The sequence below is a fragment of the Sminthopsis crassicaudata genome, chromosome 3 (assembly GCF_048593235.1).
Source record: "Sminthopsis crassicaudata isolate SCR6 chromosome 3, ASM4859323v1, whole genome shotgun sequence".
Classification (NCBI taxonomy): domain Eukaryota; kingdom Metazoa; phylum Chordata; class Mammalia; order Dasyuromorphia; family Dasyuridae; genus Sminthopsis; species Sminthopsis crassicaudata.
Genome location: NC_133619.1, coordinates 15,247,784 through 15,274,186, shown reverse-complemented (window position 1 = coordinate 15,274,186; position 26,403 = coordinate 15,247,784). Strand labels below are relative to the sequence as shown.

The following is a 26,403-nucleotide window of genomic DNA, read 5'->3' as shown; positions in this document are numbered from 1 at the left end:
TGGTATAGCCACCAAACTTAAGCATTATCATCAGAATTCCTGTGATTCCAATAGAAGAGATGGAAACAAAAAGAGAAGAAAAAGGAGAATAAGTATACAAAAAGGAGATTAATTTTGTGCTAGAAGTGATATGCTTATGAACAATGTTGAGGAATTGGTATCTGAAGGAAGAGAAGATATCAAAGGCATGGAAAAATTCTGTAAAAAGTTATAAACATCATTACTAAGAAAACATCAACAACTAATGACCTTTATGCCAACTTTTATTAGGGTCAGTGTCTTTAAAGCACATGTCTTTAAATTATTTTTATAAGGGTATTAGTGGGAAACAGTCAGACTTATTGGCAAATCAACTAAAGGCCATCACAAAATGTTTTCTATCTCTGATTCTGTTTTTATCTTTCTCTATCATCTACCATATATCATATGGTATATCATATATCATATATATATATCATATATCATATCATATATCATATATATCATATATCATATATATCATATATCATATATATCATATCATATATATCATATATCATATATATATCATATATCATATATCATATGTCTCTCTCTCTTTCTCTGTGTGTCTCTCTCTGTCTCTTTCTCTCTCTGTCTCTGTCTCTGTCTCTCTCTCTCTGTGTCTCTCTCTCTGTCTCTCACTTTCTCTGTCTCTCTCTCTCTCTCTCTCTCTCTCTGTGTGTCTCTCTCTCTGTCTCTCACTTTCTCTGTGTCTCTCTCTCTGTGTCTCTCTCTCTGTCTCTCTCTCTCTCTCTCTGTGTCTCTCTCTCTCTCTCTGTTTTTCTCTCTCTCTTCTTCTCTTTTTTTTCCTTTCTTTTATCTTTCTCCCTCCTTCCCTTTCTGCCTCTGTCCCTTTTTCTTTATACCCTTGGCAATATATTGCCTCATGGTTAAACAAAACTGTCTTTTTCCTAGAGTTATTCATCCTCTATTTGAAAACTAGGAAGGTGATCACTTCCTAAGACTAAAGTAACTGAATAAGAAGTGCAGCAACAGGTTAACTTGTAGAGATCTCTCTTGACTTCTTTTGCTGGAGCTGTATCAGTGTTGACTATGTTGGTCTCCTTTTCTCTGGAATGGGCTGTTTCTGGGAAATCAGGGAATATGATTGAAAGGACATTGCTTTTACACAAGATTTGTTTCATTTTGCATTCTTGTGGGGAAGAAACAAGGGGAACTTAGAGATCTTGAGTTGTCTGTGTCTGCATCTCTCTGTTCTATTCCCATAAAAAAATAGGATGGGTGAAGCTTTTTAAAGTGTTCTTTGAGACCTGAAAAATATAAACACTATGAATAATAAATAAGAAAAAATTAAAACTAATCATTTTCTAAAAACAATGGATTAGCAACTGTCCCAATGAAGTTATGTGATGATAAGACAAAATTAGTAGCTTGAAATTCTGTGGAAGAAGAATGTTCTCTTCAGCTTTAATATTCCTGTCATTGTTGTTATAGCCTGGAACTTATTAACAGAAAAAAAAAATCAACAGAACTTCTTGTTCTGACTCCCAGCTCATGTTTGAAGATTTAAAACTTCACATAATATCTAACATCTGACATATGGAGGAATGGAGATAGTACATTATTATTTTATTTTTTTTACATTCTATAAGTTAGAAAATCCTGGATGTAGTCATTCGAAGGACAGATTTGGAAAACAAGAATTCAATTAAGAACATTACTGAAATATTATGATCACTTGTGAGGGCCATAGTTTAAGAAGGTTATAGATAAATGAAAAGCCAGCATAGTATAAAGGAAGGAAAAGTCAGATTCCAAGGTAGAAAGACTGTCCAGCATCTGACACACACTGACTCTGTGACCCTGGTGGAATCACTTAAGTCCTCGATCCTTTAGACATCTCTCATATTATAAGTCACAAAGAAAGTGTCTATCTATGTTCATGTAGGGAGTTTCCTCATTGGGAGCTCTCCATGTTAATAAATCAATTGGGATGTATCTAGAATGAGAGCCCAGAGGAACAGTTGAAAGAATTGATGATGTTTGTTCTGGAGAAGAGGAGATTTAATGAAAACCCTCACAAGAAAAGGATAGTATATAAACTTAAAAACCATCCCCTAGACTAGTAAGAGAAAACATTAAGGCCATATATCTATTATAACTACTTTTGCTCCTACTATTGCCAGTATTATTGTGAATATACCCAGGACATCATTGTGAATTCCATCACAAATGAGAGTTCGTTTCTTTGGGAGTTCTGGTCATTCTATAGGAAACTATTCATTCTTGTGAACAATTGTTTGTGAGTTTTTCTTTAACTACTTGTCTTCTGTGTCCCTCCAATAGAACATAAACTCCTTGAGGTGTCAAACACAATGTCCAGCTCACGACGCTCAAATATAACATGAAAAAAGGAATTGCATAAGAGATGGCCAAAGGAAAATTCTCCATTTTATCCCCTAAGCTATTTGCCAGAATCTGTTTGCAAATCCTCCCAGGAGACATTGCTTCAAGTGAATGTCTGCCAGCCTCCAAAGAGTGGATCAGTTCTGTTCCCTCTCTTTGTTGCTCTAGTGTCTCTCCTGATGCTTCGTGTTCAGGAGATGCTTAATAAATACTTGTTCACTGATTTCTTCAAAACATAGCTCAAGGAGATTAACTGGTTTTCTCCCTTGATTGATTATTTTGGAAATAGTTTATTATAGTCATTTTAATGTATGTTTTGTCCCCTATGCATCCCAGACAATAAAATCCTAGAGAGTAATGACAGGTTTGTTTTTGCCTTCTTACTGTCTGGATTTAGCAAAGTATCTAGTATCCAGAAGACCTTTAACAAATGTGTTATTAAAATTGAATTGAATTTAAATTAATCGACATGCTTTAAAAATTTTTCATTAGACAGAGTTTGTCCTTCAAAAGGAAAGGCAGTTAAAAAGACAATGTCAATACTCCCAAAGGATAGAGGGACAGCTTTTAATTCAATCATTTGTGTTACTTTAGGATGGAAAGAGAGCCTGAAAAGAAAACTTCAGAACCATTGGAAGATCTCAAATCTGCTGCAACTAATGGAAGGGAAGAGGATGAAAAGCTGCAAGTTAAGATACAAGCTTTTGAAGAAAAAAATAAATGGAGAGAGCAGTCCTCCTGGCTCTGCTCGGAGATCTAGTCTAAGCCAAGTTTCAAAGGAAGAAAGGAAAGATCTGAGATTTAACAGGTAGGGTGCCTGTGAGTTTCAGGTTTCCCATGTTTGGAATAAAGATTTTTCTCAGTGGTATAGGGATAATTTAAATAGCTATATTTGTGACTATCCAAAATTTAATTCCTTAATTACTTGGTATCTTTCTTGATGGTGATGGTAATTACCAACTACTTACATCTAAGATTTACAAAGAACACTCAGTTTGCAATGTTTCATTGGTAAGAAAAAAAAAATGAAAATTCAATTTAATCTTTAAGCTTTCAAATGAAAAGATTGAGCTAAATGGTCTTTGGGGTCTTGCTCTAGATCTGTGATCTTACAATCAGTGAACATTTATTAAAGTCTCTCTATGCACTTTATTTGGAAGCATTATCTAAATACATTAAAATATTAAGAACAGAGATGCCCACCTATTATTTTCAGAGGCAGAAGACTATAGGAATGAGTCTTTGCATACAATGTCAACTTTTTCAAACCATCATTGTTTTTTCCCTTTTTAAAAAATTGTTTTTAAAGAATTATTTTCTGGGAGAATAAAACTTGTAATGTGCTGGAATTTCAATAAAATTTTATTTTATTTTTAAATAGAGGTGATAGTATTGGCAATCAAAATTCAAAATTCTCGATAAGTCATCTTTGAGGAAAAACCCATAAGATTTACTTGCATATGCATATATGTCTGTAGATATATTTGTACATACACATATATGTATATGTGTATAGATAAATAGGTATTTATATAATGTCTCCACTCTTCTTCCATGAGTTTATAGAGGTGTGAAGGTGACCCCTGAGTTGATGAAAATTTGCCAGCAGAGAATGAATTTCACAAGGACTCATCGTGGTGGAATTTCTTAGAGAACGGAGCTGGTAATGGGCTGTTGCCTTCCCAGCAGCCTGAGCTAAGTTAAGGGAGACTTATCGCCAGCTTGGTTACAGGGGGGATGGATTTAATGGCCCCAGCAACCCTTAAAGCTCAAGTAAGTTACAGAGTGGCGTTGACCCACATCTGCTGAGGGGGCATTCAAACAGATAAAATTACAGATTCTGAAAATGTGGAAATATTTTAGGACTATTCTTGGCAAGGCAAGTTCATTTTAACTCTGAACTCTTTTGATCTTCAACTTTGAATAAAAACCCTCAGACTGTTAATGATCCGAATCTTCACATCATTTAACTACATTGGATGATTTTTCTATTGACTTATTCAGTGAATTTCTTTGAAAGCGACTTTTTGTACAATCCAGGCCCCAGAGATCACTCCAGAAGCTGCATTCTTATTACCTTTCTCTCCTCTAATGATTTTTTAAGATCCTGTTTTAATTTTTCCTTTGTTTACATTGTAGGTCAAAAAGTTTAGCTTTGCATGCAGTCCACCTAAACCATACAAATTCGGAGGATGAACAAGATGTTAGGAATGGAGATGTAATGGCCAGCATCTCTTTTTCAGAAATAGATGGGCTTGGCCAAGAAAATTATAAGACTCCATTTAAAGCAGATACTGAAGAATCACAGCTGGAAGTTTCTTCAGTTTCACACCCAAGTAGTAAATGGACAGAATCTGAGACGTTGCCAGAAACAGTTAAAGAAAATGGTCATGAAAAAACACCAGAGACTACACAAAGTCATGTGGAATACCAAGATAAGCTCTACTTGCACTTAAAGGAAAATCTCAGCAAAGTGAAAGCATATGTCATGGAAATTGGGAGGAGTATTCCAGTCCCAGATCAGTGCACCGTTGAAGGTAAGCATTTGGAACTTTTCAAATTCACAAAACTTTACAGGTCCTTGGATTCCCAATACTTCTATCATCACACAAATAGTCACCTTGTCTCTTTTCAGATATTTGGATTTGATAGATTGAAAGAATTCCTTTATCATTTTTTAGCTTTTATTCCATCTTCTCCAGAGTAGCTCATCTCCCAGTATCCATATCAATGGCCGTAAGATCACAATATTCTGATAATTTTTACCCAAACTTCATAGTTTGTTTGTTGACTGTTCACTCAGCAAGTTAGTTCCACAATCAGATTCTCTTCTTCAGGCATAGAGAAATGCTAATTATGTGCTATTTGAATATATGAAATAATAACTCAATATTAAGAGTAATGAGTAATAATTTTGACCTCTTTGATACCAAAGTATATAAAACATGACTTCAAATGAATTTTTAAAAAGATATGTACAGAATAATTAGGAGCTATTTTGCCCAACTATATGCCAGTAAATCTGATAATTTACTTGAAATGGATGAATACTTACATATAACTTGCTTAGATTAACAAAGGAGGAATTGAATTACTTAAATACTCCTATTTTAGAGAAAAGAAATCCTGATCTAAATACAAATTCACAAAGCATCTGTGAGGGATACCCCATGTAGGGACACTTTCTACAAATGGAAAATTGGAGACCCCATGATTAATCCCTTGAGTTAGAGACAGGGAATCTGGGACTGTGTTGCGCAGACTATATCTTGGGAAGCCATGGATGAAACTCTAGGAGAACTATTGTCTGCTATGTACTAGAAATGTTTGCCATCAGGTTGCTTCTTCTTTCGATTAGTTGTTTACACTAACATGTAGCTAACCTCAGCTGTTTCAATGCTGCTGAAAACTGTACCCTTAAATTTTGGTACTCTGGGTCACAGTTGTGGCTATCCTATCCTAATGCTGTACTGATTATACGTAAAGGAGGGTCTATATATTTTTGAGAAGTGCTGCCCATTTCCATGGTTTGTTGACCTAGTTATTGTAGTCCTACGATTATGGGATTTTCCATAGTCAGGGTCCCATACTCAAAGTGACCACACAGCTAGAATATTATGCTCTACAGTGATAGATTACTTTATATTTTCATTATCTTTGACCATGATCTCTTTCCAAGATATCATCCAGCCCTTCTATTTTTACCTGTTACCAGTTAGAACAAGAAAGAATACATCTTTATACCATGGCTTGCTCCTGAGCCCATGAAGAAAGAATAGAGCTAAGCAGCTACTCAAGAACTTGGGAATAACCATCCATTATTGTTTAGCATGGCTAAGTGGGACAGTATATTTTCTAAGAGATTTCTACCAAATTTTTATAACTGTTAAAGTTGGGTAAAACAAAAGCAACATTGCTCATTTTTAAAGAGAATTTGGAATATTTAGGAAAGAGCTGGAATAATCACCTTTAATATAAAATGCATTTTTAGTGACTGCTTGTTTCCTCAACTACTGAAATAATAAACAAGTGAAGAATTTTATGGAAAAAAAACACAACAAAATAGATGAACTGTTAGTTAATTTAATTAGAAAAAGAAAAGAAGAAAATCAAATTGCTAGCATCAAAAATGAAAAAGGTGAACTTTCTATCAATGAAGAGGAAATTAGAGCAATAATTAGGAGCTATTTTGCCCGCTTATATGCCAATAAATCTGATAATCTACATGAAATGTATGAATACTTACAAAAAATATAGCTTGCTCGATTAACAGAGGAGGAAGTAAATTACTTAAATAGTCCTATTTTAGAGAAAAGAAATTCTGATCTAAATACAAATTCACAAAGCATCTATGAGATCACTAAGGTGAGGGATATCCCATGTGAACACTCTTTCTACAAATGGAAAAATAGTTCATCTATGCTGCATCCTAAGGAGTTCCCTGAATTTCAGGAGATTAAAGCGCCTTGCCAATAGTTTTGTAGTTAGGGTAGGGTTTGAATTTAATTCTTCTTGAATTGAAACTTAGTCATCTATACACTATGCCATGTAGTTTCTAATTTAAAAAACATTAGTCTAAACCCATCATTTCATTCCTTAATGCAGAGCAACACCTGCTCTGCTGTTTGGAGATTACATTTCCCCCAGAAATTGTGACTTGTCCAAGATCATGAAGCCAGGATATCTATGAGTCAGGGGCAGGACCTGAGGTCAAATCTCCTTCATTTTAAGGCAGCTTGTCTATTCACAATGCCTCTCTCTCTCTCTCTCTCTCTCTCTCTCTCTCTCTCTCTCTCTCTCTCTCTCTCTCTCTCTCTCTCTCTTCATATGTATACATATATATATATACCGATTTTTAATTCCAAGAATAGATGCAAAGAATCAAAAGCATGTCTGCTACCCAGGAAGGTTTGCTTCTTTTGGGAATTTGTGAAAAATCCTGAGAAGCTGTTTCTAACACCTACTTGTCAAAATGGATGATGTTTCTTCCCACTTCTGTGAATTATGTTGAGAGTTTGAGAGTCAACTAGTCTGGGGAATTTGCCTGAAATATTGAATGAATCCATCATCTTTTTTTCCTTAAAAAAAGCATGGCATTTTCTTTTGATACAAAATATTTCCTGTCAAACAAAAACCAAAAACTTAGCAAGTATTTTTAGCCATTATTTCAGAATTCATTCATAGTATTGTAATTTCCTGAAAGTTCTTTCTCAAATAAGTCACTGGGAAATTCCTCGAGTAGGACATGTGCAGGGAAAAGGAGATTGATGTGACTCATTGTAAATCTCTCTACAAAAAGAACTCGTGCTGATTGCACATGGGAAAAGCTGTTAATATTCCATACATTATACAAGGTCCTCTGTCCAAAAGCCAGTGAACAGTCTCTTGGCTGTCGCAGTTTGTGTTATAATTATGTGATTATTCAAATGTTTCCCTTCTTTCCTTCAAAAGAAATTGAAATTTTTTGTTAGGAATATTTTTATCTAATATTTTCCCTAGTTACATTCAAAACATTGTTTACATTTGTTTTTAAAACTTTTGTGTTCCAGATTCTCTCCCTTATCCCTCTCCCAAGCCCCTATTAAGAAAGCACATATGAATTTATGCAAAACATTTCCATAAAAGTCATGTTGTGACAGAAAACATTGATCTCCCTTTTGAGAGAGAGAGAGAGAGAGAGAGAGAGAGAGAGAGAGAGAGAAGAGAGAGAGAGAGAGAGAGAGAGAGAGAGAGAGAGAGAGAGAGAAAGAAATGGAGAGAGAGAGAGAGAGAGAGAGAGAGAAACACAGATGGAGAGAGAGAGAGAGAGAGAGAGAGAGAGAGAGAGAGAGAGAGAGAGAGAGAGAGAGAGAGAGGAAGAATAAAAGGAGTAGTAATAGATCATTGTATTGCCGAGAGTAGCAAAGTCATTCCCAGCTGATCATCCCAGATCATTGCTTTAATGTTGTACATAATACATTTCACTTTGCTTGAGTTCATGGAGGACTTTCCAGATTCCTCTGAGAGCATCCCTCACATCATCTCCCACTGAACAACAATATTCCATCACAATCACTTACTACAATTCATTCAGTCATTCCTTAATTGACGGATACCCCCTCAACTTCCACTAAGGAATTGAAATTTACTCCAAAGAATTGTAAAGTTATTAAGAAAAGACACCAACTGAGAAATTCAATTTAGTGTAATTTGATGCTCGTCAAGTGGAAACTGATATGCCCAATAATGCAAGTCTATCCAGAAACAGATAACAACCATATGAATGATTGGTCAAAATCATTAGTTACAAGAGAAATGCAAATTGTTTAACTAAATAAATTGGAAAGTAGGAAAAAAAAAGTTGGAAAAAAGATGTCACAGATGTGCCAAATGAAAGTGTGAATGGACATAAACCTAATAATAGTTACAGGTTTTGTCTCATACTGGGAAACTTGTCAAAGAAGAAAAAGCTGGGAATAGTTGATATTGGAGGGGCCTTGGGGAGATAGGCAGATTAATGTATTGTTGATGGAGTTGCAAATTGGCTCTACCATTTTCACAGTAATTTGCAATCATCCAGAAAAATGGGAAAGGTCTGGGGAGGAGAGTTAATACTTATATCAGCACTTTTGTGGGCAGCAAAGAATTGGCAATAACTGGATACCAATTGACTGATATATGGCCAAATAATTTGTAACACAAGAATGTCATGGGATATTATTGTTTAGTAAGAAATTATGACAATGGAATATAGAGCAACATAGAAAGCCATTCATTTAAATAAGCAGAACTGGGGAAATATGCATAATGACTTCAATAATATAAGCAGAATAATAAGAATAAAACTTTAAGTTGTAAACTATAATCACACACAAATGTCTAAAGCATGACTACAACATTTTAAAAAGAAATAGAATATATAGGGTGTCTCGAAAGTCTTGATATGGAGTTAAGCTTTTTAATACCTTAAAACTGCACTAAAACTTTTGGAGCTTTGAGGACTACAATTTATTAAGATGTTACAAATTTACTGGAGCCCTGCTTTAACTGTGGCTTTATTATCTGAATTGGAACTTTATTATTGTTGTACACAGAGTAGGATTTCACACAGAGTAGACTCCTTTCATGTCCTGGCAAAGTGAATTTTAATTGTTTGTATTTCTGAATGAGTTTGTAGTCCTGACCAAATCAATTAATGCTATTATTTTATCAACTAGTCCCTCCTTTAAAATGGAGAATTCCATCATATCAATTATTCAGTCTACTTAGTTATTGTTTTTATTCTTTAATTTCACTTAGAGAATGTTCTCAGAGCATGGATATCAAGAACTCTATTGAAGGGACTTGAGGGTAAAGGAAAGTCTGTACTGTTAGCTATGTTTGGAAGATTTGGAGTAGTGACTGCATTAAATGGATCTAAGAATGTAGGTCTTAGAGGTACCCCTCATTTTAAAAAAAATAATAGCTTTTTATTTTCAAAATACATGCAAAGACAGTTTTCAACATTCACCCTTGCAAAACCTTGTATCCCAAATTTTTCTGCTTCCCTTCCCCTTATTACACCCTCCCCTAGATAGCAAGTAATTCAATACAGGTTAAACATGTGCTACATATTTCCACAAATATCATGCTGCACACACATACACACACACACACACACACACACACAAAATCAGTTCAAAAAGGGAAAAAATGAGAGAGGAAAAAAAGAGCAAGCAAACAACAACAAAAAAGTGAAAATACTATGGTGTGATCCTCATTCATTCCCCATAGTTCTCTCAGGTGCAGATGGCCCTTTCCATCACAAGTCTATGGGAATCACCTCAAAGTTGAAAAGAGCCACGTCTATAAGAATTGATCATCATTTAATCTTGTGATTGCTATATATGTTCTCTTGGTTTTACTTACTTCACTTAGCATCAGTTCATGCAAGTCTCTCGAGGATTCTTTAAAATCATCCTGTTGATCGTTTCTTATAGAACAATAATATTCCATAACATTTATGTCCCATATCTTATTCAGCCATTCTCCAATTGATGGGGATCCACTCAGTTTCAAGTTTCTTTCCACTACAAAAAGGGCGGCACAAACATTTTTGCACATGTGGGTCCCTTTCCCTTGTTTACGATCTCTTTGGGTTACAAGCCCAATAGAAATATTGCTGGATCAAAGGGTATATACAGTTTTATAGCCCTTTGGACATAGTTCTAGATTGGTCTTCAGAACGGTTTGATCATTTCACAACTCCACCAACAATGTATCAGTGTCCCAGTTTTCTCACATCCCCTCCAACATTTATTATTATCTTTTCCTGTAATTTTAGCCAATCTGAGAGGTGGGAGGTGGTACAGAGGTCTCCTCATTTGGTAGGTGGGGAAGATCAGCAAACTTAGGGGACACAATTAGTAAGTGTCTAAGGTGGGATCAAAGATGCTGAAAAATCTCATTCCAACTGATGATGAAATATATCTCCTTCTGAAGTACATAGTGGGAGTAGGCTATGGTCACCAAATGTTTCATACTGAAACTGGAAGGTGCAATCTCTTTCTTTTGGTTTTATTTATCTAATTCACTTTATATATGGAAGAATGTTGGGTATGGGAATAAGGGAGTAGAATATGAAGTTACTGATAAAAAAATAAAAGTCATCAATAAAAATTAAGTTGTCAAAAGCAAAATCTTAGACCTATATATTCAAAAAGAGAGGATCGAGCAAGGCAAAATTGGGAACCATGAGCCAGTGCCTGGAATGTGGGTTGTCAAGTAATGGCAGGCTTTCCTTTCAGTTGGATTATTGCTCCATTTCTTGCCACAACAGACGGATACATTTTTTACACAGATCCTTTTGTGATAGCTGAGCCCACACAAAGACAACATCATCATCGCAATGCTCTGTTCTTTTGGCATTTTCAACTTTCTCCTGTAAATGTTGTAGAAATAGTTTAGACTTAGGATCTTAGGAACTCAACTTGGACAGGACTTTAATGGTTATCTCTTCTAATCTCCCTCACTTTGTAGATAAATAAGAGAACCAGAATGGATGAAGAGTTTAGGAAAATGCCCTAGATTTAGAGATGGAAGGAGCCTAACAGGTCACTTCATCCTTCTCCCATCACTTCATGGATGGGGAAACTGAGACCCAGAGAGACTGAGTGATTTCCCAAAGATGGCGCAGGTCGATCAGAAAACTAGAATTTATTAAATATTTACTGTTCAATAGTAAATCTGCTGAGGAGACAACAAAAAGGCTAAAAAACAGACTCTACTCTCCAGGACTCACTCTCTAAAGGGGGAGATAGCAAATAAACACCTGTTAAAAAAAAAAAAAAGAATCAGTTGCAGATTATATAGAAAAAAACTTCTTGCAAAAAGGGAGGACTTTGGCTGAGACTTTTGAGAAATCAGGGAAGCCAAGAGGCAGGCGTTGGGACAGACAATAATAGTGTTCAATAAGGAGATAGTCATGTGTGAAAAATAGCGAGGTCTGTGTCCCATGGAGGGGAGTGAGGCATTAGAAGAATGGAAAGGTAGGAAGGGGCCAGGCTATGCAGGGTTTAAATGCTGAACCCAGGATTCTCTAGTTGACTCTAGAGGCAGCAGGGAGCCACTGGAATTCATTAAATAGTGGGGGGCAGACCTGCACTTTAGGAAGAAAAATTTGACAGTTGAGTGGAGGATTGATTAGAATGGGGAGAGAGTTGAGGCAAGGCTAGCCAGCAGGATATTCCAATTGCCTCTGCCTGAGGTGACCGGAGTGCTCGGTTCCGAGAAGAAAAGGGATTTTGCAAATAAAAACACTGATTCTTGAGAACTGGTTGTATATGGGGAATGAGAGGGAGGGAGAGGTCAAGGATGAGATCAAAACTGAAAGCTGGGGTGACTGGAAGAATGGTGGTTCCCTAAATAATAATTTAGGTAACTTTATTGCCATCATCAATCAAGCTGAGAGAGGTGGAGCCCTAAGCTGAGGTCGAGCAGAGCCATTTGATAACGCCAAGGGCTATCATGGGGTTTCTCTAGATTGTCCCTTTAGCAGTTGTTATTACCTTTCTCAAGCACACAATAGGTTGGATTTTTTAAAAATTCCCCCCCCCTTTTCATGTACATAAAGCACTTTCTTTGGGGAAGTGTGGCTAGAATCTGCTGTAGACTAAACTAGAAAGGAGCTAGAAGCCATCTTGTTCAACCTTCTTATTTTAGAGAGGAAGAGACTGAAGCCCAAAGAGATTAAACACTTGCCCATGGTTGCATAGACAATAACTGTTAGAATTGTGATTTCAACCCACTTCCTCCGACTCAGGTGCCCACATATTTCTCACAGCGCTACACTAACTCCAGCATGTGCATCATTGCCTGAAAATGCTTAATAAAGGCAGTCATAGAATCCCAGACTTCAGGAGTTGGAAAGAACTTCAGAGAGCATCGGTACAGCCCATCCATACCTAATGAAGAATCCTAATGAATCTCTTCTGTTTTTGCAGTCATTGCTCAGAAATCCCCAGTTCAGGAGAATCACCCAGGGCAGGCCATTCCCTTCACGGATAGCTCTAATTATTAGAAAGTTGGTTCTTACGTGGAGCTCAAAATTTCTCATCCATTTTTCCTATTTCTTGTGCCTCTGCCCAGAAGTTTGCTCTACTGATTGGTGAGTCACTAGTCTGGTCCTCCATGTCATGGGGATTCCCAACTAGTCTCAGTTAACTCCTGACTCAAATGCCTCTCTGGACTTCCTCCTCTCCTTGATTTCCCCCCTTCCGCTTTAAATTCTCCCCATCCATTAGAATATAAGCTCCTGGAGGGTTGGCGCTAACTTATTTCTTTGTATTTATAGCCCCAGCAAAGAGCACAGTGCCTGACAGATAACAAGCTATAAATAAATGCTCTTTGTTTTTGAGTGTGCTCTCTGGGGCTGACCAGAACAACTCCAATCAGCCCCACAGTCTTGAAGATCACTTTTATGTTCCCTGCCCTGTCTTCTGTCCCCAAAAATAAACGTCCACAATTCTTTCAACCAATCCTCTCCCTTTGGAATAAGGTACAACTTTTCCAGATACATATTCCAAGGGAGTTGGATCCCACTTAATCTTAGTGCCAGAAAGTCAACTGTCCTTCCTTGCATTGGGATTTTAATTCATCTTGTTAGTATCTGCCCCACCATTTAGCAAAGAGGATTGGTCACTTTTCCCTGGATTCTCTCTAACTCATCAAGCTCCTCCTTAAATTGTGTTACCCAGAACTAAATGCTGTTGCTCAGTCATTTCAGTCACATCTCACTCTTTGTGACCTCACTTTTTGGTCAAAGATACTGGAGTAATTTGAAGTTTTCTCCAGTTCATTTTACAAAAGAAAAAAATTGAGGCAAAAAGGGTTAAGTACTTGCCCAGCATCACACAGCAGGTAACAGTCTGAGGCCAGATTTGAAGTCAGAAAATGAATTTTCTTGACTCTGGGCTCAGCACTCTGTGCATTGGACCACCTAGCTGCCCCCTAGAAATTAATACAATTCCTCAAATGTGATCTGACCAAGAGAATCTCCTTCCTAGATGCTTTGATTCTCTTAATATAACCAAGATTACCTTTGATGACTTCCTAAACACACTGTCAATAAGCAGCTTAATTTTTTTAGATATACTCTTGTCCAACAATACCTTCCCTTCAGCATTAGTTTGATTATTTGAATCCCAGTGTAAAACTTTACATTTATCTTGATAAAAATTCACTTCATCCAGTTCAGCCAAATGTTCTACTCTCTGAAAAACAATTTGAATTCTGCCTGTCCTTCAGCATGTTAGCTAAAGTTGCCATCTGGGCTCTATCTGTATATTAGATAAGAACACCATCTATGTCTCTAGCTAAATCATTGATTTTTAAAATAAAATTCAGTGTCTTCTGTTTTTATATTACCTGTTTTTCCCAATATATCTACTATCCCTCAAAACATTTAGTTTTGAGGACAGCAGACTGGGCAGAGAACATAAGAGTAATCTTCGAGAATCTCCAGGGTTGATTTGAGTTGTTCTGGTGGTGGTGGTCAGGGAAGGGGGAAGTTTCAGGAGTGCTCATGAGTATGGCAGTCAGATGGTACCTTTCCCAGGAAAACTGGATTGGTCCGATTGGTGTTCCCAGAGAAGGAGATAGAAGCAGTCCATTTCTGGGGTACACGAGCAGTGCCATGATGGGAAGCTGACCCAGTGAGGTGTCCAGAATCAGATAATTGTAGTGAGCTCCCACCAATCAGCAGGACTTCAGGACTGGATCCACAGCATGAGTTGGGAGCTCCATTGGGCGTAGCATAGCAGGAAGATGGAGGCAATAAAAAAGACCCAAGAGTAAATCTCCTCCCGCTCATTTTACAAAGGAGAAAACTGAGGCAAACGGGGTTAAGCACTTGCCCAGAGTCACACAGCAGGTAAGAATCTGAGGCCAGATTTGAAGTCAGGCAATGAATCTTCTTGATTCTGGGCCCAGTGGCACTGAAGTCACTGAAGGTCCCTTCCAGAGCCACAGTGGTACAAATGTATGCTGCCAAAAGTCGGAGCCGATAGAATGAGAGAATACAGAGGGACCCTGCCATGCTAAACTCCTTCTCTATGCTCCATGATCTTTATCTAGAAAACATTAAAGTAGAAAAATAGAGAAATGATATATGGATTTCCCCCTTTTCTCTTACATACCCCATTCCAACTTTCTATAAAAATCACTGTCATCAAAAAGTACCAAAGAGGATGATATTTAAGTCAATATATTTGAAGAGGAAAAAAACCAAGTTTCCCTTTATCAATGATGGTTATAATCCATCTATGCAGAGTCCATAAAGTCTAGGGAGATGTCTAAAGAAAAATGACTAAGCCAGAGTCATAAGATGAGATTTAAAGCCAGCTGTCCCTGAAGCTGAGTGTGCCTTCTTTCCATTGGATCAAAATGAGCTTTCAAGCTTTCATTATTTCTTTGGCATAAACTCAGCCAAGGGAGCCAAGGTTTTGTCTGTATTACAGTCAGCCACTGGTCAGGACGGGCCCAGGACATAACCAGACCATGTGATCGCACACAACATTCCACTTCAAGTTACCGGGAAGATTTTATTTTTACTAATGATCGAAGAAACACTGACCAATTGTTATTTACAAAAATATAGTTGCATTTTCTGGCATTATGTGGCATGTGTATATGTGTGTGTGTGTGTGTGTGTATATATATATATATATATATATATATATATATATATATATATATATATATATATATATATACACTTGTATATATGTATTTGTGTATATATATTTACATATACATATGTACAATGATATATATTTATTTATATCCTTGCTTGGTCCTCACAATTCTGGAAAATGGGTGCCATGATTACGCACATTTCACAGTTGAGTCCCACAAAGTTAAATAACTCGCTTGCACACTCACTAGAAAGTGTCCAAGGCAGTGAATGAACTTGGGTCTTCCTTATTTCAGGTCCAGCTCTCTTAGATAACTTCTGTGGCTTCTTCCAGCTCTAAATCTATGATCCTATATACTCTATAATCCCCAAGACAGAAGCCTGGCTTTCCTGAATATCATGCTGAGAGAAATCTTTCTCCATTTTTGGGATCCAAGACAGTTGCTCATAAACCACAAATCTATCATATTTCTATTCTAGGCGCTGGTGCTGAGCTCCAGGAATGATAGCTTATTCAAGTCCCTATCCTCGTGTCCCTTTAAATAGATATCTAAAACATAAAAAAGAAGAAACTGTTGATTTTTTTTTTTAATGTAAACATTTTCTGGAACTTTGCATTAGAAAAATTGGCAGATCAATTCTGATGGACGTGGCCCTCTTCAACAGTGAGATGAACCAAATCAGTTCCAACAGAGCAGTAATGAACTGAAGCAGCTACACTCAGGGAAAGAACTCTGGGAGACGACTATGAAGCACTCCATAGAATTCCCAGTCCCTCTGTTTTTGACCGCCCGCATTTTGGATTTCCTTCACAGGCTAATAGTACACTATCTCAAAGTCCTAGTCTTTTTGCACAGCCAAAATAACTGCTTGGACTTGCATACATATATTGTATTTAATTTATACTTTAACATATTTAACGTGTATTGGTCAACCTGCCATCTGGAGAGGGGGAAGGAGGGGAAAAATTAGAACAAAAGGTTTGGCGATTGTCGATGCTGTAAAATTACCCATGCATATATCTGGTAAATAAAAACTATAATTAAAAGAAAAAGAAAAATTGGCAGGAAAATATTTCATAGAATCCTAGAATTAGAGCTGGAAAGGACCTCCAAGATATCAAATCCCGCCATGAGCAAGTATTCCTTCTTACAAAACCACTGGCACTCATCCAACCTCTCACTGGAGCTCTCCAGTGACAAGGAGCTTCCTCATTCTCTACGCAGGCCATTTCATTAAACAGTATAAAAAAAAGTGCAAAATCTTCCAGTAGAATGTAATTTCTAGAGCAAAGACTGCTTTCGTTTTTGCTGTTTCTCTTCAGTACCTACTACAATGTGTGGTATAGAGTAGACACTTAAAAGTACATTTAATTTGGATATCTCTCTTAGCCAAGATGTATATTTAACAGATTAAAATAATGAGCTTATGGTATTTAAAATATAATTCAAATTGTGATTCTCTTTTTCTTTGTTTCTGTGGGCTTTTTTGTTTTGTTTTGAAGAGTGACTATATAAGCTTTGTCTCATTCTGCTTGGCAGGAAAACTTTGACCTGCTCCATTTCTGAAGTAGGTCACTTTGATCTTCCTGGTGGTCCCCCACTCCCAGGGATCACCCTATTAATGCTGAATTTAGTGCAGATTCCCTTCAGTCTAACCCGTTGTGACACAGAGCTTCTAAGCTCACGAGATCCACCAGCCTCAGCTTCCCAGGTAGCTGGACAGACAGATGGGCACTGCCCTTCCATAAGTGTTTTTAAAAGGAAACTCTGCATTATTGTCCCATGCCTTGTAGGATTAGATTTTGCAGGAGGGATCATTCCCCCTGAGTTTATGACGATGATTATTTTTAAAAATATTTTTATTTTCGCCCAGTTACATTTAAGACAAGTTTTTAGATCTGCTTTTAAAACTTTGAATTCCAGATTCTCTCCCATATTCCCACTTCCAGCTCCCATTAAGAAAGCACATGTTAAGTTATGCAAAACATTTCCATAAAAGTCTCCCCCTCAAGAAAAATAAGGTTTAAAAAAAAAAGAAAGAAAGAAAGAAAGTATGCTTCAACCTGAATTCAGACATAATCAGTTCTTTAAGTTTGGATAGCATTTTTCAGATGATTATTTCTTATTTAAGAATTTAACAGAATATGCCAGTCAGTTTTAAAATGAAGGTTAGCTTTAAACTTCCTAAGAGAGCCTATTATATAAATTACCTATGCTAGTCTTTTCCTGATAATACTTCCCTTCACAGAACAAAGGGAGCAGGAATTTTTTTGAGGGGTTAGGGTTAGACAAGATGGCTCCAATAATCCCTTCCAATTCTGAGATTCTATGATGATACATCCCAACAAAACTCCCTTAGGAGAAGCTGAACCCTAAATGCCTTCTGGTCATAATAAAATAAAGAGTCATGAACACGAGGTAGTACAGTGAATAAAACACCAGATTTAGAGACTGAACAATCTAAAGTCAAATCCAGTTTCAGGCACTTATGAGCCATATGACTGTGGACAAGTCATTCAACCTTAGTTTCCTTATAATAACAAATATTTATATAGTGCTAATAACTCTGTGCCAGGCCTTGTGCTAAGCACTTACCGAATTCTACCCTGGAAAGTAGGTGTTATTATAATCCCAAATTATAGGTGAGAAAACTGAGACAAACAGAATTAAAGGGCATCAAGAGAGCTCAGGGTCCTCTAGTCAATCATCCTTTAAGTGGGCTTCTGGGCAAAGGATGGGCAAAGAGACCAACTGGTTGGGAGTTTCAAGAAGCCGTAAGCCTTAAGGAAGCTTTGAGAATATACTGGAGAGAGGCAGATGTAAATTTGGAGGATTCCATGTGTGATCTTTTGCCCTTCTTGAAATGTGATTTTCAATTTTTTCATGCAAAATAATTTTAAAGGGCTCGAAATACCTCTTGAACATCAAGTGTGTCTTCAACAATCCTTTGCTGAGTGGTGTAAACGAATTAGAACCATATGGATTACATTTCCTTTCAAATATGTGGAGAATTAGAAATTAAGTAAAATTCAGCCGGAGGCAAAGTGTGCCTTGCTGAACCTGAAACATTGGGGAAATGGTTTAAAACAATCAAGGAATCTCAGAACTATATATTCATTTACCAATCCTTGATTTATAAAATTTAATCCAATTGACCCTTATTTCCTTTTGGTATAGGGAACTGACATCCTGATCTTCCGGGATTTGCATTTCTCTACTAAAGTTAAACAATGACTTCTCTAAATTCTTGGTAAAAGTTATCTGCTTTTAAATGTAAATTCATCAAATCATCCTAGATTTGAAAGTCAGACTTTGAAGCTTTACTTGAACACATATCTGAGTGGAAACAATACATTTGTTTGGTATCGGACTCTGGATATTCCCAGAGTCCCCATCATTTTTATACCAACTTTCTTTTTTACATTTACACCAGTTCATAAATTCAAGACTCATACCTTTGTTTTTATGGTCTTCCTTTGGATGTTCCTATGGTGGATAGATGCATGCAGGGCGTTCGCTTTAAAGGAAATCCAGACACTCATAAACACCCTTCATTTTTCTGTAACTTAGAACCAGAGCATTCCTTCACCAGGCTCTTTCTGCCATCCAAACTTCCAAATATCCATTGGCACATCTCCAAAGGTGCATTTTGTGCAGTGTGACAGTGGAGAAGCACTCTGCATTGAGAATCCAGCAGTCCCTTCACTTCTCTGGACCTCAGTTCACCTGTAAAATCTGCAAAATGAGGACCTTGAATGGCCATAACTATCCCTTCTAGTGCTAAATTCATAATCTTATAATTTCATGGCCTTTTTTCCAGGCACTTCTAAGTTTATATTCCATAAGCTGATCTAGAGGATCATAGGATTCAAAATGAAGAGACCTTGGAGTTCACATAGTCTACCCCCTTCCTTTTTTTGTTTTGTTTGTATGGTGATTTTTTTTTCCCTCAACATTGATAAAAGTGGAACCACCATGTTTGACCTTGACTATTTCAATACTAACGTGTTGGAAGAATACGTGGCACTTTAAAAAGATATAATCAGGGAAAACATATAGATTTTAACCAAGAAGAAAAACTACACATCAGAGAAACCCAAGTTGAAGGTGATGCAATTTGAAAAACACTCATAGGATTGTTTTTTTGTTTGTTTGTTTGTTTGTTTTACTTTTCTCTTGGGTCTTTTTTTTTTTTTTTTTGCTGAGGCAATTGGGGTTACGTGACTTGCCCAGGGTGACACAGCCAGGAAATGTTAAGTGTCGGAGACCTGATTTGAACTCAGGTCCTCCTGACTTCAGAGCTGGTGCTCTATCCACAGGTCTTTACTTCTTTTAACAAAATACATTTATTTATTTTATAAGCATTTATTTTCTCTACTTTAGTAATCTCCAAATCAAACATATAAAAAGAAAACATAATAATTATGCATGGTCCATGAAACAAAGTCCTACCCTGGTCATGTACAAAGATCTAGCAAATGTCCTTTTTAAAAAAGGAAACTGAGTTTTAAGTGACTTGTTCAGTGTATCCCAGATTGCAAGCAGACTAGCTCTTTCTACTATACTACAATACTTCCAACATTACAATATTTTGATTTTATGCTCCACAATGAAGATTATTCTGACTTTGATCTTTGGTCCATCAGGTCCCAGGTTCAGGTAAGAACCGAGGCACACGAACATTAGGGAGTTCCCAAGGCTGCCACTTGCCACCTGCCTTGTTTGTGCAAAGAATTTTCTAATGAGTGTGTCTGATATAAATTACAATGTCATAATATTGAGAGTGGGAGACATCATTTTAAATTCTGCTTGCATGCTGCCTTTCAAACATTCAGGGTTGAAGAAATCTCCAAGGGCTATAAGCCAAAAGCCAAAACATTGCCTTCCCCCCACTTTTTGAACCTAAACACACTTTAAGATCAATTTAAATCCATGTGTTTCAAATTCATTTCCATTTAATTCATCAAAATCGGCCATGGTAAGATCTACAATGACTCATACATGATGTATGAAAAACTTACAATTTTTAAAGGGATTCTTCATTAATATCTTCCTTTGATACTTCAATGTGGGATGAAGGTCATTCTGAATTGCTGAAGACTATAACAGCAGATTATCCATTCTGGCTGGTACTTCTTTAAAAAATAGTCTTTTACTAGCCCTGAAGTCAGGAGGACCAGAGTAACTTTCCAGGGTATAGTAGTCTATGGACCCTTTCCCAGAATTATATTTTTAAATGCATAAAATAAGACACATGAAATTACAAAGGAAATCAATTATATTTAAATGAAATTATCAAATGGAAAACAAGTACAACAAGCTCATGGGCCTTGTTAAGAAGCTCTCCAGGGATACCTCTACTTACCTTCCAAACAAGAAAGAACAAAAAGAAGTCTATTCGTTTCCTCTGGCCTTTCTTTCCTGACATCCCAGATAATCAACAACCATTTTATAAGTGCTTACTATCCTCCACCACTTTGCTAAACACTGGGGATATAAAGGAAAAGCAAACAAACAAAAAGTGTCTCCCCTCAAGGAGCTTACTTTTTAATGAGGGAGATTATAAGTATGTATGGAACAGAAAGAAATCAGCCTTAGATGGAAAGATGAAAACATACTTTGTACAAGGTCAGCAAAAATCTTAGGCCAGATTTGTGCTCTATACAAGTGGCTTATGGGCAGCTAGGTGGCTCCTTGGATAGAATGCTGGGCCTGGAGTCAGGAGACTCATCTTCCAGAGTCCAAATCTAGCCTCAGACCCTTAGTCGCTGAGTGACCCTGGACAGGTCACTTAACTTTCCTCATCTGTAAAATGAACTGGAGAAGGAAATGACAAACTGCTCCAGTATCGTTGTCAAGAAAACCCTAAATGGAGTCATGAAGAATCAGACATGACTGAAAAACCAAGAAGTGATTTATGAGTATATTGGTGTGTTTGTTTTACAGAATTCTATTTAAAAAAAGACTGGACTTGGCCTGACTAGTTAGTACAATAGATAACAAGATCTAAGCATCATTTATGATCCAATCAAGGATTATTGGGAATCTTGCCCCTGAATCTCTCCCCTCCCCTTGCTCAAACTTGGGATTCTCCCAGTAGTTGATTCCTTTGTGCTATTCTATTTCTCTTTGTCCTTGTCATTTTATTTTTAAAATGAAAATTTTCCTGAGGGAAATAATCTTTAGAGTCCCTAGCACCTCAATGAGGAGTAGGCTGGTTATATTCCAAGAAAAAATTAAGCAGGAGCTATTGTTGGGCTACTAGGAAAAGAAACCACAGAAGTTAGGATTTAGAGATAGGATAGAAGAAAAATATTCTCCTTTTTGTTTCCTATTCTTTATTACTATAAACATGATGTTTTGTGGAGTTGTTATATGTGGGACCTTTCTTTATGCTTTCCTCCAACTCAAGAAACAAATACCATGTTTATGAGCACCTGTCCGCAGAGCTAAGTAATAGTCTTGTGACTAAAACATTGGATGACATGATGGAGAAGGGCACAGGGTTTTCTGCCCCAATCTATCAGCTCCTACTTGGCTTCTTGGGGCTCCAAGCAGGATCAGTTAGGCAGGTATTATCAGCAATACAGGGTTGTCATTCTTCGTGGAATGGACTTTTGCAGTCAAAAGGCAAGAGATAGAAAGATCCAGATGAAAAGGGCAGGTTTCATTGTGAGTTTACCTTCTTTCTTCCTTCCATCTTTTAATAAGTCCCAAGAGAGGCAACAGTCAATATTTACCATCCATTTTGGAGAGTCCTTGGATTCATTCAGAAAGCATTAAGTGCTTAATATGTGCTACAAGGATAAAAGTGAACCTTCCTTCACTATCTCGAGGAACATACATTTATGAAGGAGACTTCCAACTAGATGAAGTTCAAGTATCATTTTCTTCTCCATGAGTTCTTTCCTCAAATCTGCCCCAACTTCTAGTCCACTTTCTTCTAGTCTTGTATTTAACCCATTTGTATATTTTCTCATTTGTTTATATTTATTCTCTATATAATTAGATAGAAAGATATTTCTTGACTTTCCTATTACATTGCAAGCTCCTTCTGAGGAGAGATTGCTTCATTTTTTTTTTCCAACTTGTATTTTCAGCATGTAAGTGTCTGGCACCTAGTAGGTAAAATGTTTGATGATTGATCAATTGATAAATGTGTGTGTATAAATACCTATAAGACATATCCAAAAGTAACCTTGATGAGGAAGGCACTGGAGCAGAAGTGGGGGACCCAGGGTATGGTGAGGATATAGACAATAGAATAATAGAAGCCATAATCACATTTTCTAGAAAACGTATTTTGCATTTCTGTCTTTCCACAGGAAAAAATATCACATAATAAGACATTGTTCATCTCTCCCTAACCAGAAGTATCAAATTCTTTGCTTGCAAAACTCGAGTGCCTCATAAACGGATTAAAATATAATTGGGAAATATTTAACAAAACAAGATGCAACATATCATAGATAATGTTAATTTGTAGTATTCTAAGTCAATCTACAGCCTTACAGGGTTTCATTTCTATTTGAGTTGGACAGCACTGGGGTAAAGTAGGCCAATGCTCTGCCAGTCTACAATTCTCATTGGAGCAGAGTAGTTAATATATTGGAATGAGCAGATTTCATGGAGTGTGCTCTTCTGTGACTGATATGAACCTCAAGGGATCATATAAGTTACACAGACTCTGAGCCAATAACACTGGCTCTTTCTTTCCCTCGTGACATATCTGTAGAATTAATAAACTTATCGAATTTGTAGAATAATAGGAATTAATAATAAATATATAAAGGAAATGTGAATTTATGTAAGGTAGCAACGTATAGACTTACTCGCTTTCATTTAGAGGAGGATGGTGCTCCCCGAGTTCTTACACACCCTGTTGTGATTGTTACTCATCTGTGTTTTCTTGCTTTCTCTTTATTTTTCATTCATTCATTTGGAGGCATCAGTTTATTTCCCTCTCCCCATCCCATGCAAGTTACCTTTACCTTGCAACTCCCCTGCCTTCCAGAACCCATTTTATATTTCTTCCCTCAATAGATCAGAAGCATGGAGGCTGTTTTCCTTGCTTTTATAAATCCTGCTCCTACTACTAAGTAAACTATAAATGTAATCTAATCATCGTCTGCCTCTCATATCTCGAACCAAATCGTGTCCCTGGTGTTAGAAATTCAGACATAAAGCAAACAATCCCAAAGGAGGGCTTTCCACTTGGGAGAAAATGCCACAGGGTATAACATGGTAAGCATGGTATAGATGGATGACAGAGGAGATGGAAAGGAGAGAGACAGAGAGATACATAGATACGTAGACAAGATAGATAGATGTCTGTCTAGACAAGATGGATAGACAGACAGACAGGATAGATAGATAGATAGACAGATAGATACATAGACAAGATAGACAGGATATATACATACATACATGGATACATAGATGGAGCATATATACATAGATAGATATAGTGTATGTGTTTGTGCAAATTAAATTCACAATGCTTTGTGCTGAACCTTGAAGGACACCTTCCTATTTCCCCAATCTCTTGAGAGTTTTGCTCTTCATTGTGCCCCCATTTTGTAGGTCACTCAAACACTCTCTGTCCTTTGGTTTCCTCTTTTCCCCGGGACCCACGTTTTAAAAAGCCAACACTTGGAGTTATGTGCCCCGTTATTCTGGACCGTCACCCAGCTGTAAATCTGCAAAGGTAGTGAAGTAATTACTGACTTGTAGTCTTCTGAGGAAGATTAATATTAAAATGAAATTAAATTTATGCATTGTAATCCCACTGTGCACTGAATTAGGAGTGAAATTTCAGTTATCTAACCACCCCATCAAGACCTAAATTAGCTACACCCTGACCATAAGGAATCCCCACTGCCATAATTCATCTGAAAAATGTTTGCTTTGGGTGACATCTGGTTTTCTGACCCAGTGGATTTTCAGTCATGTTGATGTTGAAAATTCCCAGATCGACAGGTCAGTCTGAAGGGCCATCTGCAAACAGTTGCTTTCTCTGGGCTCCCTTATTTATGGAATTGCATGGTGTTTACAAAAATGCTGATTCTGTGGGACGAGAAGGAGGTCAAAGAGTGGAGATTCATGGACACTACACAAGTCATAAAATTTTCCCGAGGGATGTAAGTCAGAGTTGTTTTACCTGAGACTAAGATAATTGGAGGGAGAGGAGATGCATCCCAGAAAATGGGACAATTTGGTCAGAATATCTCCAAAAACTCCACACAAGAGATTGTGAGCAGAAGAAAACAGTCCTAAAAGAGGAAGATCCTAGCTATGGGACTTTGAGGAGGACAGTAATACACATAGATAATTGGATTTTGCAGTGATGCAAACCCGCAAGTACAATGGGAACATTAGATTCTATGTGGAGGAAATATGCCCCTCCTCTCCTCCAATGTGAGCACCCTGGGACAAAATCCCACTTGTCTCATGCTAATTTTGGCTCTAGTTATTATCCCTCATAATCATCTATGTCTTATAGCCTCAGTAACCACATGCTACCCTCCATTCCCACTCACTCTCTTCTCGATATCTCAGCTTATATATCATACAGATGTTCTGAGATTCTATTTCAACAGCAGATTTTATTCTTCCTATTCTGTCTTTTCTACAACTGCATTTAAATTCTCTTAACCCATGTATTCTAGCTCGTTCTCTGCTCAAACTGCTCCTTTCCCATGTCATCCTCTAATATGCTTCATGCCAGTCCTACGGGGACTTCCCAATGCCTTAGGGCCCCACAGTGATAGGAAGCTGGGAGCCCCAGGCCCATGGCTACTCTGCTTCTCCTGCCCCCATCCCATCTTTCCCACTTAACCTAAAAACCGTGACTCAAATGTACAAGTTATTGCCATGGAACCCAAACAAATGAAATAGTCCCAACTTCTGTCAGTCAATCAATCACCAATCAACACTATTAGATTAATATTATGAGGTAATTCCTGGTGATTCATGACTATGATTTCAGTTTCCTTTTTAGGAGGCTAGTCCTTTTAAAGATACATGTCCTTTATGGGTCTTTTGTAAATCATTTTTACAGCCATCTGGATCAAGCCCCTTTAAATTAGAAATCGCTTCCAAAATCTCATGGATGCAGATGGAGCTTTATAAAATTGAAAGCAACGATAATGGTTACCTAATCATAGATTTAGAAGGGAGAGAGACCTTCCAGACCAACAAATACAATGCCCTCATTTTACAAAGGAGCCCCTTGAGAATGAGCTGAGCTAATGAATGGTCACTGGCTAGTAAATGTCTGAGACCAGATTGAAGTTAAGGTTCCTGCCCCCAAGCCCAGCATTCTAGCTAAAGCATCATGGAGCTTCCCTTTTCTTGGACTTACAGTCCCTTCCCTGAAGTCAGTGCCAGTGCAGGTAAGGACAGTAGAAATACAATGGACAATTTCCCTTGATCAGTTGGTCAGTGTCATAACAATGGGACTACTCACCCCATTTTGATTATTGGTTATCTATTGTAAGAGGTAGACTCAGAGCTAAGTGAGAGTGAATGAGCTCTGCCTTAGAAGAAGGGAGGGAGGATGTGTGTGTGGGGGGAGGGGAGACAGAGACATACAGACACAGACAGACAAGAAACACACAGAGACACAGAGAGAGACAGAGAGAGATTGAGAGAGATAGAGGAGAAAGAGACAGACGAGAGAGAGAGACAGAGACAGAGACAGATGGGTTGAGAGAGAGAAAGAGTATTTTAGTATGAAAAAAGCATGATTGGACTTGGCTTGGGAGTCAGGAAAGATTTGTGTCCAAATCCACCTCTGACAATTAGTGACTATGACTCTGAGCAAGATCCTCACCTTCCATGTGCCTCAAGCTATTTCCTAAG

The 26,403-nt window shown here is 37.3% G+C and overlaps 1 protein-coding gene across 1 annotated transcript in view; it reads left to right on the top strand.

Annotated features, from left to right (window-relative positions):
• VEPH1 (ventricular zone expressed PH domain containing 1) overlaps nt 1-26,403 on the top strand; it is a 189,035-nt gene that overhangs the window by 92,879 nt on the left and 69,753 nt on the right. The window contains 3 exon segments of the mRNA XM_074298072.1: nt 2,983-3,100; nt 3,102-3,196; nt 4,528-4,925. Coding sequence (XP_074154173.1) covers nt 2,983-3,100; nt 3,102-3,196; nt 4,528-4,925 — 611 coding nt within the window.